General features: G+C 40.1%; 1 protein-coding gene across 1 annotated transcript; it reads left to right on the top strand.

Moving 5' to 3' along the window:
• Positions 1-602: 602 nt before the first annotated feature.
• Positions 603-1,294, top strand: LOC118575023 (phosphoglycerate kinase 1-like). Its single transcript, XM_036175746.1, has one exon. The coding sequence runs from the start codon at positions 603-605 to the stop codon at positions 1,266-1,268; it is 666 nt and encodes a 221-aa protein (XP_036031639.1). The 3' UTR covers positions 1,269-1,294.
• The last annotated feature ends 12,869 nt before the right edge of the window (positions 1,295-14,163 follow it).

Here is a 14,163-nt window from a genome sequence, read left to right as displayed (position 1 = left end):
AGGGCAGAAGGTGGATGTGAGGAGATGGGAGATGGGTGGGATTGCATTGCGGTGCATGATGTAAAAGACAAAAACAATAAACAAAAAAAAAAGAGTGGGGAAAAAAGGCACTGTGGCCAGGTGGTGGTGTCGCATGCCTTTAATCCCAGCACTGGAGAGTCAGAGCTAGGCAGATCTCTGTGAGTTCGAGGCTAGCCTGGTCTACAGAGCTTGTTCCAGAAAAGGCATCAAAGCTACACAGAGAAACCCTGTCTCAAAAAGCCAAAGCCAAACCAAAACAAAAATAAGAACTCTGTATTAACTAGGCACACATATGGTATACAATCATACATGCAAACAACATACTCACACACATAAAATAAAATGAATAATTCTAAAATATGTTTTGAGTGTCAATGTTACTCTAAAGTATGCACAATTTTGAGTATATCATAAAGATTGATAAAATAAATCAATTGTACCTTAATATATTACTCTCACTGGTAACAAAGTAATATAATTGGTTGAACTCAGTAAAATATTTTGTTTTGATTCTCTTAGTACTTAAAAATTTTAATGTTTTGTGGCTTGAAGCTTTGGTTTAAAATGCAGTCACTGCGAAAATGGATTTCTTTTTGGAGAGTCCTGAAAGACCCTTCCTGGCTATCTTGGGAGGAGCGAAAGTTGCAGACAAGATCAAGCTGATTAACAATATGCTGGACAAAGTCAATGAGATGATCATTGGTGGTGGGATGCCTTTTACCTTCCTGAAGTTGCTCAACAACATGGAGATTGGAACTTCTCTGTATGATGAAGAAGGAGCCAAGATTGTCAAAGATCTCATGTCCAAAGCTGAGAAAAATGGTGTGAAGATTACCTTGCCTGTTGACTTTGTCACTGCTGATAAATTTGATGAGAATGCCAAGATTGGCCAAGCTACTGTGGCCTCTGGTATACCTGCTGGCTGGATGGATTTGGACTGTGGTCCTGAGAGCAGCAAGACATACACTGAGGCTGGGGCTCGAGCTAAGCATATTGTTTGGAATGGACCTGTTGGGGTACTTGAATGGGAAGCTTTTGCCAGGGGAATCAAGTCCCTCATGGATAAGGTGGTAAACACCAATTCTAGCGGTTGCATCACTATCATAGGTGGTGGAGACAATGCCACTTGCTGTGCCAAATGGAATATGGAGGATAAAGTCAGCCATGTGAGCACTGGGGGTGGTGCCAATCTAGAGCTCCTGAAAGGTAAAGTCCTTCCTGGGGTGGATACTCTCAGCAATGTTTAGTATTTGCCTGCCTTTTGGTTCCTGTGCACAGGCCCTAAGTCAACTTAGTGTGTTTTCTGCATCTCCATTTGGTGTTAGTGCAAGATTCAGCTAGTGGCTGAGATGCAGCACCAGGAACCCTTAAACAGTTGCACAGCATCTCAGCTCATCTTTCTGCTTCGGGATTTGTCTACATTCTTCAAGATCCCACTTAAGTTCCTTAGTGACTAAAACCCCTCCCCTCCATTCTCATCTCCTCCAGGGCCAAGACTCCCCTGGGGATTCATTTAAACCTGATGGATTCAGTACAGGCAGTTGCAGTCCCCTCTTTCCAGGCTGAGCAATGTGTCCCTGTGTAAGCCCAAGGTTCCAAACAGCCAGCACTCTGCCTATTCCTCTTCTCATGTGGTCATCATTTATCATGGTCTGTTATTCCTTGTTCTCCCTTTCTGTTCTTGATCCAGCTGGGATCTCCTGCTCCCCTAAGCTTTCTTTCCCTCAAACCTTGCCCTTCATTACTCCCACTGTCATCCAGGTTGTTCATGTAGATCTCATCCATTTCTTGGTCATTGGGCGATCCCTGTGTCTTTCCTAGGATCCCGTTTTCTAGGTAGACTCCCTGGAGTTGTGTAGCAGTCTAGTCATGACGCTTGCCTAGCAAACACAAGGCCCTGGGTTCAGTCCTCAGCTCTGGAACAATAAATAAAAAATAAAAAAATAGAACAAGAATTTTCTCTTCTTAAAGTACTATTAGATTTTCCCCAAATGCCTGGCCACCTAACTTCATACCCTTTCTTTTCTTCTATTCTTGAAACAAAAATCAAATGAATAAAAATACATGAATATTTACAAAAGAATAAAAACCACAAATACAGAGCCCATTAAAAAAACAAAATCAAACACCATAATACACAAGCAAATGACTGGCAAAACAAAAACAAACAAACAAACAAACAAACAAAAACCCAGGCAAAGCAATAGCAGAACAAAATCTACAGAAATACCGTTAACTATACCTTGTGTTTTCCATACACTGCTAGGCATGGTTTGTAGCCTTAAATGTGGTTAAAATACCCAGTGGGATGCCAGTGTATAGCTGGAAGAGTTCTTGCTTAGCATGCACAAACCCTGGGTTTTATGTTAACACTGTATAAACAGGAGTGATGCACACCTCTAATGCAAGCATTCCAGTGGTGGAAGCACAGGGATTAGGAATACAAGATCATTCCTGGTACAACATAATTTCCAGGCCAACCTGTGACATAAGACTCTTCTTAAATAAAAAAGAAAGAAAAAGAGTAAGTAAGGAAGAAGAAATAAAACAAAATACTTAAGAGACTTAAAATCAATTTCAGCTTAGTGTCATGGCAAATGTTTTTAATCTTCCACACCAGAGAGGCAGAGTCAGGTGGATGTCCATGAATTTGAGGCCAGCCTGCTCCACAAAGAGAGGTACGGGACAGCCAGGGAAACACAAAGAAACTGTGCTTGAAAAATCAAACCAAGCAACCAAATAAAATTGGTGTTAATATACCAGTCAAAGACTTATTGCATATTGTATGCACACACAGCAACACAATTTGACAAACATCAAATTATTTAATTTTAAAATTATACATTTATTTGTTATGTGTGCATTAACACATGCACACAGAGTGAGTGAGAGAGAGAGAGAGAGAGAGAGAGAGAGAGAGAGAGAGAGAGAGAGAGAGAGAGAAACACACAGATTTTATGTTTCATGTGTGGAGGTCAAAGGGCTAATTAAAATAGGTATTTCTCTCCTTCCATCACATGGATTCCAAGTATTAAATTCAAGTTGACTAAGTTAGCAGCAAGAACTTTTAATAGCTGATCCATCTTTCATGGCCTTACACATGGTTTTTTTATACATAATTATTTTTTGTAAAAAAATACATTTTAAATATTTTTTAGTTCATGCAATAAATACATTTTTTTCATTCCTTTCCGCCAAATCATCCCACCTAACGCTCCACTCTCTCCATCAAATTAATAACCCTTTCCCTATACAAGTTACTGTATGTATATGTTTATATATATATACACACACACACATACTTATTCCTATATATAACCTGATCAGTCTGTATAATGTTACTTGTATGTATATTTTCATGGCTGTTCATTTGGCATTGCAAAATGAATTGGTATACTTTTCCTGGGGAGATCACCTCTCCTACTCCCAGGAATCCACAGCTGCCTATCCATTTTGACACATTCAGTGGAATCATCCTTGTTCAGCACTTTTTTTGTCATGCGATATATTTTGATATTATTCTTATCCTCCTCAAAAACTTCTAGATCCTCTTCATCTCTCTACCCACCTAATTCCACGTTTCTCTCCCCCTTTCCACAATAGAAGAGAAAAATTCCTGATATTTGAAATTATATATATATATATATATATATATATATATATATATATATATATATATATATATAATGTGTAGAATAACACTCATTGAAAATGTAGTGTAAAAAATTCAGGCATAAATTATTGCACACAGCAATTCATACAACCAAACTGGAGCATGATCTGATATCAAAGGTAAGTGGTTCAATGGCCTCTATATAGGTAAACAAGTATGCAAGCTGTACTGATATAATTGAGGATGGCATGTCCATAGGAAAATTTCTGACAGCTGCCTACCCCAAGTGCCATGAGATGATTTGCCTTTTTGCTATATTGGCAGTAGTATATTCCTTCTCATGGATGTCATGACATGCCATTATGTTTAAGACATCTGAGAATGGAATGTTCTTAGGGACAATCCCAGTTTAGATATCTGCCTTTACATGATATTCAAAGGCATGCCTACATAATACATAGGGTCTACCTTGTAAGTGTGGAAATATCCTTCAAATTATTGATGAACTAAGCTTTATATCACCATGCATAAAAATAGTGCATATTGATTACAATTATATTCAAGTTGTGGAAGCTGTTGAGTGGCCTTTCTCTTGGACAGTAAGATTTCTAGCCATGCTGAGTTGTCTGTATAGGAATAATTTGCTCTGCAAGAGATGAGTTACTGTGGGAAAAAGACATGAATATGCATTCATCCAGTGATTTGGCAAATGCATTTAAAAATGAAGCATGGGATGGGTGTTGACTTACCTCTTTTTGTTTTTGTTTTTGAACAGGTTCTTACTATGTAGTCCTTTCTGAGTGGGGACACTGTTTAGCTATGTAGTTTAGGCTGGCCTCAAATGCAGAGACATCAACCTGCTTGTCTCTTTTTATCCTGGGAATAAAGGTGTGTGTGACCACAATGGGTCATTTTTAATAGGCTTAAATATACAGGGAAAAGAGAATAACATTCTAACTTTACTGAAGATCACTTTCTTGGGGCCAAACACTTGCAACCCATACAGTGAAGAGGAATACAGTGAGTTAGAAATGATAAAATATTTTACTAAGGTTTAACTGTTAATATATAGAAAGGGAAAATATATGATTCATTAGACAGCCAGGGACCCTAATGATGGACCAATAGAGAAAAGTATAATAATTAGTGAACTTTCTGCATCAGAATTGCTTAAATTGCCAAAATTTTTGTGTTGATACTACTTTTGTTGTTGTTTTGAGTCAGGAAATTGTTGTGTAGATCTGGCTGGTCTCGAAATGCAGACCAGGGTGACTTAAAAGTCACGGAGATCAATTCATCTGGTTTAAGGCTTCTGGCCTCTAGCACATCATCATCACTGGACCCAACTTGCCAAAACTCCTCTTGGATGTGCTGTTGCATAGTTCCATGGAGACCAAATGGCTATTATTCTGCAGGACTAGTCCCTTCACATGCTCCAACAGGTCATAGATGAGGTAGATGTTAGGGTGGGCCAACCCAAGGCCTGGGATGAGGATGGGATAGATGTTAGGGTGGGACAACCTAACGCCTGTGTGATATCTGAGCTGGTTAGCCTTGGCCACTGGGACTGCCCCCTACAGGTGAGGGGTAGACCCAGCTCTCACATGCCCTTGGTGAAGGGTGGAAACAATCTCCTGAGTGTGGGGGTAGCTTTCCCATGACTGGTGGGGCCTGCTTGTCTGTTGCAGAGCCTAGTCAGGTGTACGGCCTGCCATCCCAGGGCCAGTGAAGAGTGGGGCTGTCTCAGCACAGCCCTCAGATTTCAACACCCATAAATCCTACGATCCCCTGTGGTAACTTGGGCCATAGATATCCACACAGACTCCAATTACAGCATGAACATGGACCCAGACATGGAGAGGTGGGAAAGAACTGGGAGGAGTAAGTAAAAGGAAGGAAAAATGTAGTCATGATATATTAGATTAGAAAAGAATCAATTATCATTAAAAGGAAAAAATTAAATACAAAGGCGATTTTGAAATGAAAAAAAAAATACAATTAGAAAAAATACCCCTTTTTGATGAACATCCTTAATGCATAATTTTGACACTCTTTGGAAATAAATGATAACTACTGTTCAGTTTTTAATAATTATTTGAATTAATTTTATCATAAAATATTTGTGAGTATGTACATATCTTTCCAATTATTGTCCATATTGAAATAAATATCTGTTCTTCCAAAAAAAAAAAAATACCCCAAACCTCCAACGAACAAACAAAAAAGGTACATATCCCTGTTGATTTCTCTGTCAGAGGGTGGCTAAAGACAAATTCTCCATACCATTTGCATATCTTATAAATATGAAATAGATGACATATCAAAACTATGTATTTCTCAAAGCATGAGTCTATTGTCATATCAGGGCAATATTTCAAAAAAATTAATATACCAATAAATAAAAAAGTACATAAAGACACCAAAGCATGTTCCTAATGTTCAAACTAGATCACCTGACAAGAACATGGAAAAAATACTATTTTGTACCACTGTAGACTGTAGTTCTGTATGCAAAAACCACTCTTCCTTTCCACACACTGGCCATTCTGCTGACATGCCCACTCCTCACTTGAGATCCTCAAGTGTAACACACAGACATACAGACTGGCACACACACCTCAATTCACTCTGTCCACCACTCTAATTTACAGTAACTTTGGAAACCTCTTTCATTTATTATACCTATACTAGCATCAGAAATCCTACTTACTTGATCCTTCTAACCATTCAAAAACTTGCAGGTGCAAACCACCATGGTCTGTGGTGTTGCCACTCTGCTGTTAATGTGTATATTAACTCTCAAGTATTTTCATTCCTTTACATCCTTCATTGCATGGCACCAAATTTAATTCTTCTTCAGAATGCTGACTTTGTGAAACATCCCTATACCAGAACAAATATGCTTTTCTGTTTGGTCAATAACCCGTACTCCCACACACCAATCATCCAAAATACTGCCTGGGCTTTGAAGTGTTAATGTTCACCCTGGAAGAATACCAAGATAAAGTGACAGGACAGATTGAAGGAACAATGAATGGGAGGGGCACTGTGTGGCCAGGACAATACAGGGAAGAACAAAGGAAGGAAGATCTTGATCTGACAGCTTTCTGATCTGATTCCTCAGAGCCAAAGACTATAGATCTATACAACAATGTTCTAATCCATACAGATTTGCAATAATTAATGGGCAAAGATGATGTCTATCTATGAAACACACAACAGGGCCCAGAGGGAGCTGACCTGGTTGCTGCATTGTCCTCCTGACCATTCCTCAGGTGAATGCTACAGGCATCTTTGTCTCCCTCTCCTCTGAGCAGGACCTGCTTCTGCACTGACTTGACTCATCACACTCCCAACCCCCAGCCTGTGCTAGTGAGCCAGCAGCTCCCTGCAATCACGCATGCGTGCTTGCTTGCCAGGCTGCAGGGTCTCAATAATCTTTTCTGAACCTAATGACAAAAGGCAGGCATCCATGAGCTTTAGGCTTTCCTTTTGCTAGTATGGAAAAGGAGGGTTTTCATAACTACCTGTATAAATTGATCAGGATCAAATTCAAGATGGTTTTTTGTGGGCAATATGGACTACATAATTTTAATTTATATCTCACTTTAGATCTTAGGAAAGGCTGCTTAGAAAAAATGTAACCCAAACTGGAGAAATCCTAGACACTTGAAGCACTGGCAGAAGAAATCACTAACAATTAAAAGATGCTATATTTAAAACATTTTACATTAACCAGGTTTAACTTTTTTTTATTTTTAAGGTTTTAAGTTGTTCAGGTAAAGTGAAATCCTTACCATGGACATAATAATGGTTGTTTTCATGAAAGTGTTGGGCTACCTACCATTCAATGATGAAATTTAAGTACTCACTTAAAAAAAAAATCCTTGCTATGATGTAGATTTTATGTTAATTATTTATTTTTGAGACAGTCTCACTGGTTAGAGCTTTCTGGCCTAGGAATGCAGTTTGTAGACCAAGCTGGTGTTAAACTCAAAGAGATCTACCAGCTTCTGCCTCTTGAGAGCTGAAAGGAGAGACATGTGTCATCAGGATTAGCTGGATTTTATTTTTAATTATATATGTGTCCTCTCTCTGTCTCTGTCTCTGTCTCTCTCTGTCTCTCTCTGTCTCTCTCTGTCTCTCTCTGTCTCTCTCTGTCTCTTTCTCTCTCTCTCTGTCTCTTTCTCTCTCTCTCTCTCTCTCTCTGTCTGTGTGTAAAGTAAACACACATGCAGAGATGTTAATGGATTGCAGTAGCTCTGCATGCTCCCAGAGCTGGAGTTATATGAAATGCCCGACAAGGGTCTGGGAACTGGACTCTAGCCTTTTTGCAGAGCAGTAGTTGCTTTTAACAGCTGAATCATCTCTTCAGCAATCCTATTCACTTTTATGCCTTGGTAAGTCAGATCCCTTCTGAAAATGCAAACAAACAAATGAACAAAATCTAGATAAACTGAATTTTAAATATGTATACATTCTATTTTTTAAACAAATGTTACATGATCAAAGACTACATGGGAAATAGAAATTCATAAGGAAATATTGAATGACCTTTGAAACTGGAAAACCTGAACTATTAAATAATGAAAGGGAAAGACTGGCAAAAATAAAAATGTGGCTTTGAATGGAACTTTATATTTTCCATCAGTAGTGTTGGCTACTCCAAATAGACATAAAGTACTCCTTTGGAAGTACTGTCCCTGTTAAGGTTTTCCACTCCAGTTTGAAGAGGAAGAGGAAAGAACACAGGGATTCTTTGATGGAATCTTTCATTGCTGATATATGTGTAAACAAAGCCCTAGCATTTGCCTTATTCAGGTCCCTCCTCCACGTAGTCATTGTAGGGAGAGTGCCTTTAAGGACCTCATTAAATTTTGCCTGTAGAAATAGGGGAAAGAGACAAAGAGTAGCTGCTGTAGCAGCCAAGTGGAGAAGAGCTGCCATTCTCCTAGGTCAGAGGTGCACAGACTTTTACAATCTACTCTTACAACAGGAAGGACAGCTGTCTCAACTCCTGTGTGTAAATACCCTGTTTCCTGTCACCTGGCAGCACTTTCAGGTGTTCTCCCTGTGTGGCTGAATTTGCTGCAATGTAGGAATGAACAGATAAAGACATTCATATCTTAACTCATGCAATACTTTGAGGAGGGGATGGTTACCCTGAAACCTACCATGTTCTGGACATTCAGTCCCTCTGTAGCTGGTGTGAAATTTGAGAACTTTAAAGTATGCTGAAAAGATCCTCCTGTCATCTTGCATTGTCAATATACCTTTTAAATATTGATTCCTAATATGAGAAAAGCCAGGGAAACTATAATGCAGTAGAGCTTTCTTTTTTAAAAATTGAGAGGATGTCTGGCAGCAGCTTTCACTAAGACTTAGCTGTTCTGTTATTATTAAAGACAGTGTTGCCTTCAATAGCAGTATTTGAGCAGGAAGCGGCTTTGTAGAATAACTTGGCCTTGAATTTATAAGCATCTGCTTCCTAACACTGAGATTAAAAGTTGTTCTATCGGTTTGGAAGGCCCCCAAGGCAGTGGGACCAGGACCTGTCCTTAGTGCATGAGATGCTTGTTTGGAAACTGGGACCTATGCAAGGACACTTTGCTCAGCCTGGGCAAAGAGAAGAGGGGACTGGACCTGTCTCAATTGAATATACCAGGCTGAGCTGAATCCTCAGAGGAGTCCTTGCCCTGGAGATGAGAATGGGGGGTGTGCTGGAGAGAGGACTGGGGGGTGCTGGAGGAGGGAGGACAGGGGAATCCATGGCTGATATGTAAAATTAAGTTAAGTTATAAAATAAATTAAAAAAATAAAACAAAATATTTCAGGTCTTAAAACATCCTTGAAAAGCATGGCTCTTAATCCAAACTCTATCTAAAGACATGCAGTTGAATCTCAAGGATGGTTAGTCATATTGCTGGGCAAAGTTTACAGAACAACAACAATAATAAAAGAAATTTCCCTTTAATGAATGAATGGCTGCACTAGAATTTTCTGTGTTCAGATGTAATTAGAAAACAGCTGTGAAAGAAAATCAATTGTTCCTGGTAGTCAATGGCAAATTTTCCACAATCAAAATAAAGAATGCAACATGAAAAAAAAGTTGTTCTATTATGACTAATCTGATTTCCAGATTTTATACAGTAGTCACAAAAGTCAAGGATTTGATAGAAGCTAGCAAAACAAAACAACAAATGATTTTCCTTTGCATCTACTTATGTATTGTAGGTCAAGGTGGCATTAGGACTCTGAAAACACCTAATGAAATCCCTGTATCTTAAAATAAAATACAGTTTCAATCCTACAAGTTATGACTAATTATGAATATATTTGTAAAATTGTCAGTATGTTGGTTTTGGAGGCACTGTGTTGTAGAGGTCTTGACTAGGACACAGAAAGTCAATTGTTTAGTGTAAATGCCTTTATTAAGGAGCCCCATCTTGGCAAAATAATGTTCTAGAATATAGCAGCTTGGTTTTACAGTGTTTTTTCAAAGTATAATAATTTGTTTTCACACATATCTAGGAAATGTAATCAAAACATGATTCTTTTTTGTTTGATGTATTTTCTTTGAGACATGGTTTTGCTGGGTAGCCTCAGCAGTCCTGGTACTAGCCCTATAGACCATCTTGTCCTTTAACTCAGAGAGATCCACCTGCCTTTGGCTCTGGATTGCTGGTACTTAAGGAATTTTCCAACACTGCATGTCTGGGACCATTTTTCTCATCTTGTAAGTAAACATGTGACTTCGTTACACTTTCTGGTCCTATGATAAAAAAAAACCCTACCCATTAGGTAGGAAGGGTTAAGTTTGGTTCACAGATCACATCTTTTTTATTATTTATTTATTCATTATTTAGTTGTAACAGAAATTGAAGCATAGGCCTCAGACATATTAGATAAATACTGTACCACTGAGCCACATCCCGGGATCTCCTCTTATTTTCTAGCTTTAGACAGGGTCTCACTCAGTTGCCCAGGATTGACTTGAACATGTTTCTCTCCAGCTCTGCTTCCAGTATAGCTGAGATTCCAGCTATTTAAGGTCCAGCTAGGATTGTTATTTTATTTATTTATTTATTTATTTGTTTGTTTGTTTGTTTGTTTATTTTATCTTTCTTTTTTTTCATTTTTCCTTATTAAGAAAATTTCTACTCATTCCACATGCTATCCACAGATCCCCCTTCCTCCCTCCTCCCACTCCCAGCCCTCTTTCCCAAGCCCCACTGCATTCCCACATCCCCCAATTCGAGGTCTCCCATGGGGAGTCAGCAGAGCCCAGCACACTGTGCCTAGGCAGGTCCAAGCTCTTCCCACTGCACCAAGGCTGTGCAAGGTGTCACACCACAGGCACCAGATTCCAGAAGCCTGCCCATAGACCAGGGACAGATCCCAAACCCCCTGCCTGGGTGTCCCCCAAACAGTTCAAACCAAAAAACTGTCTTCTGTATCCAGAGGGCCTAGTCCAGTCCCAGGCAGGCTTCACAGCCACCAGTCCACAGTTCATGGGCATCCACTAGTGTGGCCGGTCATCTCTACACATCCTCCCATTATAATCTTGATGTCCCTCACCTGCAGTATCTCTCCTCTCTCTCATCAATTGGATTCCCAGAGCTCAGGCTGGTGCCTGCCTGTGGATCTCTGTATCTGCCTCCATCTGTCACTGGACAAAGGCTCAATAACAACATCTAGGTTACTTGCTAGGCTGGTCACCAGAGTAGACAGGTCCAGGCACCCTCTGGACCACTGCCAGCAGACCAAGATGGAGTCAACCTTGTGGATTCTTGAGAGCCTCCCCTGCACCCTGTCTCTTCCTATTCCCATGATGTCTTCATCTATCATGGTATCTTCCTCCCTGCCCTCCCACTCTGTCCCTGTTCCAGCTTGACCCTCCCATTTCCCTATATTTTCATTCCTCACTCCTTACCCTCTGCCACCCCCTCACCCAGTCCACTCATGTAGATATCATCCACTTCTCCTTCACAGGATCATCCATCTGTCCTTCATAGGGTCTTTTCCTGTTAGCTAGCCTCTCTGGAGTTGTCGGTTGCAGTCCGGCTGTCCCTTCCCTCTCATTTAGTATCCACTTATCCACTGGCCATCCCTTCTCTCCCATTCAGTATCAATTATAATGAGTACATACTATGTTTGTTCTTCTGAGTCTGGGTTACCTGATTCAAGATGATGTTTTCTAGATGAATCCACTTGCCTGCAAATTTCATGATATCATTGTTTTTTTGTGGTTGTTCTTTTGTTTTTTGTTTGTTTGTTTGTTTTACTGCTGAGTAGTACTCCATTGTGTATATGTACCATATTTTCTTTATCAATTCTTCAGTTGAGGGACATCTAGGTTGTTTCCAGGATCTTGCTATTATGAATAATGCTGATATGAACATAGTTGAGCAAATGCCCTTGTGGTATGATTGCGCATTCTTTGGGTATATGTCCAAGAGTGGTATAACTGGATCTTGGGGAAGACTTAGTCCCAATATTCTAAGAAATCACCATACTGATTTCCAGAGGGGCTATACAAGTTTGTGTTCCCACCAACAGTGGAGGAGTGTTCCCCTTGCTCCACATCCTCTCCAACATAAGCTGTCTTCAGTGTGTGGATCTTAGCCATTCAAACAGGTGTAAGATGGTATCTCAGAGTTGTGTTTTTTCTCCTTTTATTTATTTATTTATTTATTTATTTATTTATTTATTTATTATATTTGTGTTTTAATTTTACACATCAGCCATGGGTTTCCCTGTACACCCCCTCCTGCCCCTGCCTCCACCTTCCCCCAGCCCCTCCCCTCCATTCTCATCTCCTCCAGGGACATGACTCCCCTGGGGATTCATTTAAACCTGGTGGATTCAGTACAGCCAGGTCCAGTCCCCTCCTTCCAGGCTGAGCAAAGTGTCCCTGTGTAAGTCCAAGGTTCCAAACAGCCAGCTCATGCACTAAGGACAGGTCTGGGTCGCACTGCCTGAGTGCCTCCCAAACAGTTCAAGCTATTCAATTGTCTCACTTATCCAGAGGGCCTGATCCAGCTGGGGCTCCACAGCCTTTGGTTCATCGTTCATGTGCTTCCATTTGTTTGGCTATTTGTTCCTGTGCCTCTCCAATCTTGGTCTCAACAATTCACACTCTTACAGTCCCTCCTCTTTCTCCACAATTGGACTCCTGGAGCTCCACCTGGGGCCTAGCTGAGGATCTCTACATCCACTTCCATCAGTTATTGGATGAGAGTTCCATCACAACCATTAGGGTGTTTGGCCATCTGATCACCAGACTAGGTCAGATCAGGCTTTCTCTCAACCATTGTCAGCAGTCTACAGAGGATGTATCATTGTGGATTATTTCTGGGGACCTCTCTAGCACTCTGCCTATTCCTGTTCTCATGTGGTCTTCATTTATCATGGTCTGTTATTCCTCTTTCTCCCTTTCTGTTCTTGATCCAGCTGGGATTTCCTGCTTCCCTAAGCTTTCTTTCCCTCAAGTCTTGCCCTTCATTACTCCCACTGTCGTCCAGGTTGTTCATGTAGATCTCATCCATTTCTCTGTCATTGGGTGATCCCTGTGTCTTTCCTAGGATCCCATTTTCTAGGTAGCCTCCCTGGAGTTGTGTATCAGTCTCGTCATCTTTGTTTTACATCTAGTATCCTCCTATGAATGAGTACATAACATGTTTGTCCTTCTGAGTCTGGGTTACCTCACTCAGGATGATTTTTTTCTAGATCCATCGATTTGCCTGTAAGCCACATGATGTCATTGTTTTCTCTGCTGAGTAGTACTCCATTGTTTATATGTACCACATTTCTTTATCTATTCTTCAGTTGAAGGGCATCTATGTTGTGTCCAGCTTCTGGATATTACAAACAATTCTGATATGAACATAGCTGAGCAAATGCCCTTGTGGTATGATTGAACATTCCTTGGGTATATTACCAAGAATGGTATAGCTTGGTCTTGTGGGAGATGGATTCCCAATTTTCTAAGGAAGCGCCATATTGATTTCCAAAGTGGCTGTACAAGCTTGCATTCCCACCACATCCTCTCCAGCATAAGCTGTCTTCTGTGTTTTTAGCCACTCTGACAGGTGTAGGGTGGTATCTCAGAGTTGTTTTGATTTGCATTTCCCTGATGACTAAGGATGTTGAGCAGTTCCTTAAATACCTTTCAGCCATTTGAGATTCTTCTATTGAGAATTCTGTTAAGCTCTCTAGCCCATTTTTTTAAATAGATTGTTCAGTATTTTGATATCTAGCTTTTTGAGTTCTTTATATATGTTGGGGATCAGCCCTCTGTCAGATGTGGGGTTGGTGAAGATCTTTTCCCATTCTGTAGACTCTTGTTTGGTCTTATTGACCATGTCCTTTGCTCTACAAAAGCTTCTCAGTTTCAGGAGGTCCCATTTATTGATTGTTGCTTTCAGTGTTTGTTGCTACTGGTGTTATATTTAGGAAGTGGTCTTGTGTGCCACTTCATTCCAAACTACTTCTGACTTTCTCTTCTATCAAGTTCAGTGTAATTGGAT

The sequence above is a fragment of the Onychomys torridus genome, unplaced genomic scaffold (assembly GCF_903995425.1).
Source record: "Onychomys torridus unplaced genomic scaffold, mOncTor1.1, whole genome shotgun sequence".
NCBI classification, from domain to species: domain Eukaryota; kingdom Metazoa; phylum Chordata; class Mammalia; order Rodentia; family Cricetidae; genus Onychomys; species Onychomys torridus.
This window is presented reverse-complemented; position numbering and strand designations above follow the sequence as displayed.

What these genes read in the sequence shown, in the direction of transcription:
- LOC118575023 (XM_036175746.1), top strand. Translation starts at nt 603, where the DNA reads ATGGATTTCTTTTTGGAGAGTCCTGAAAGACCCTTCCTGGCTATCTTG.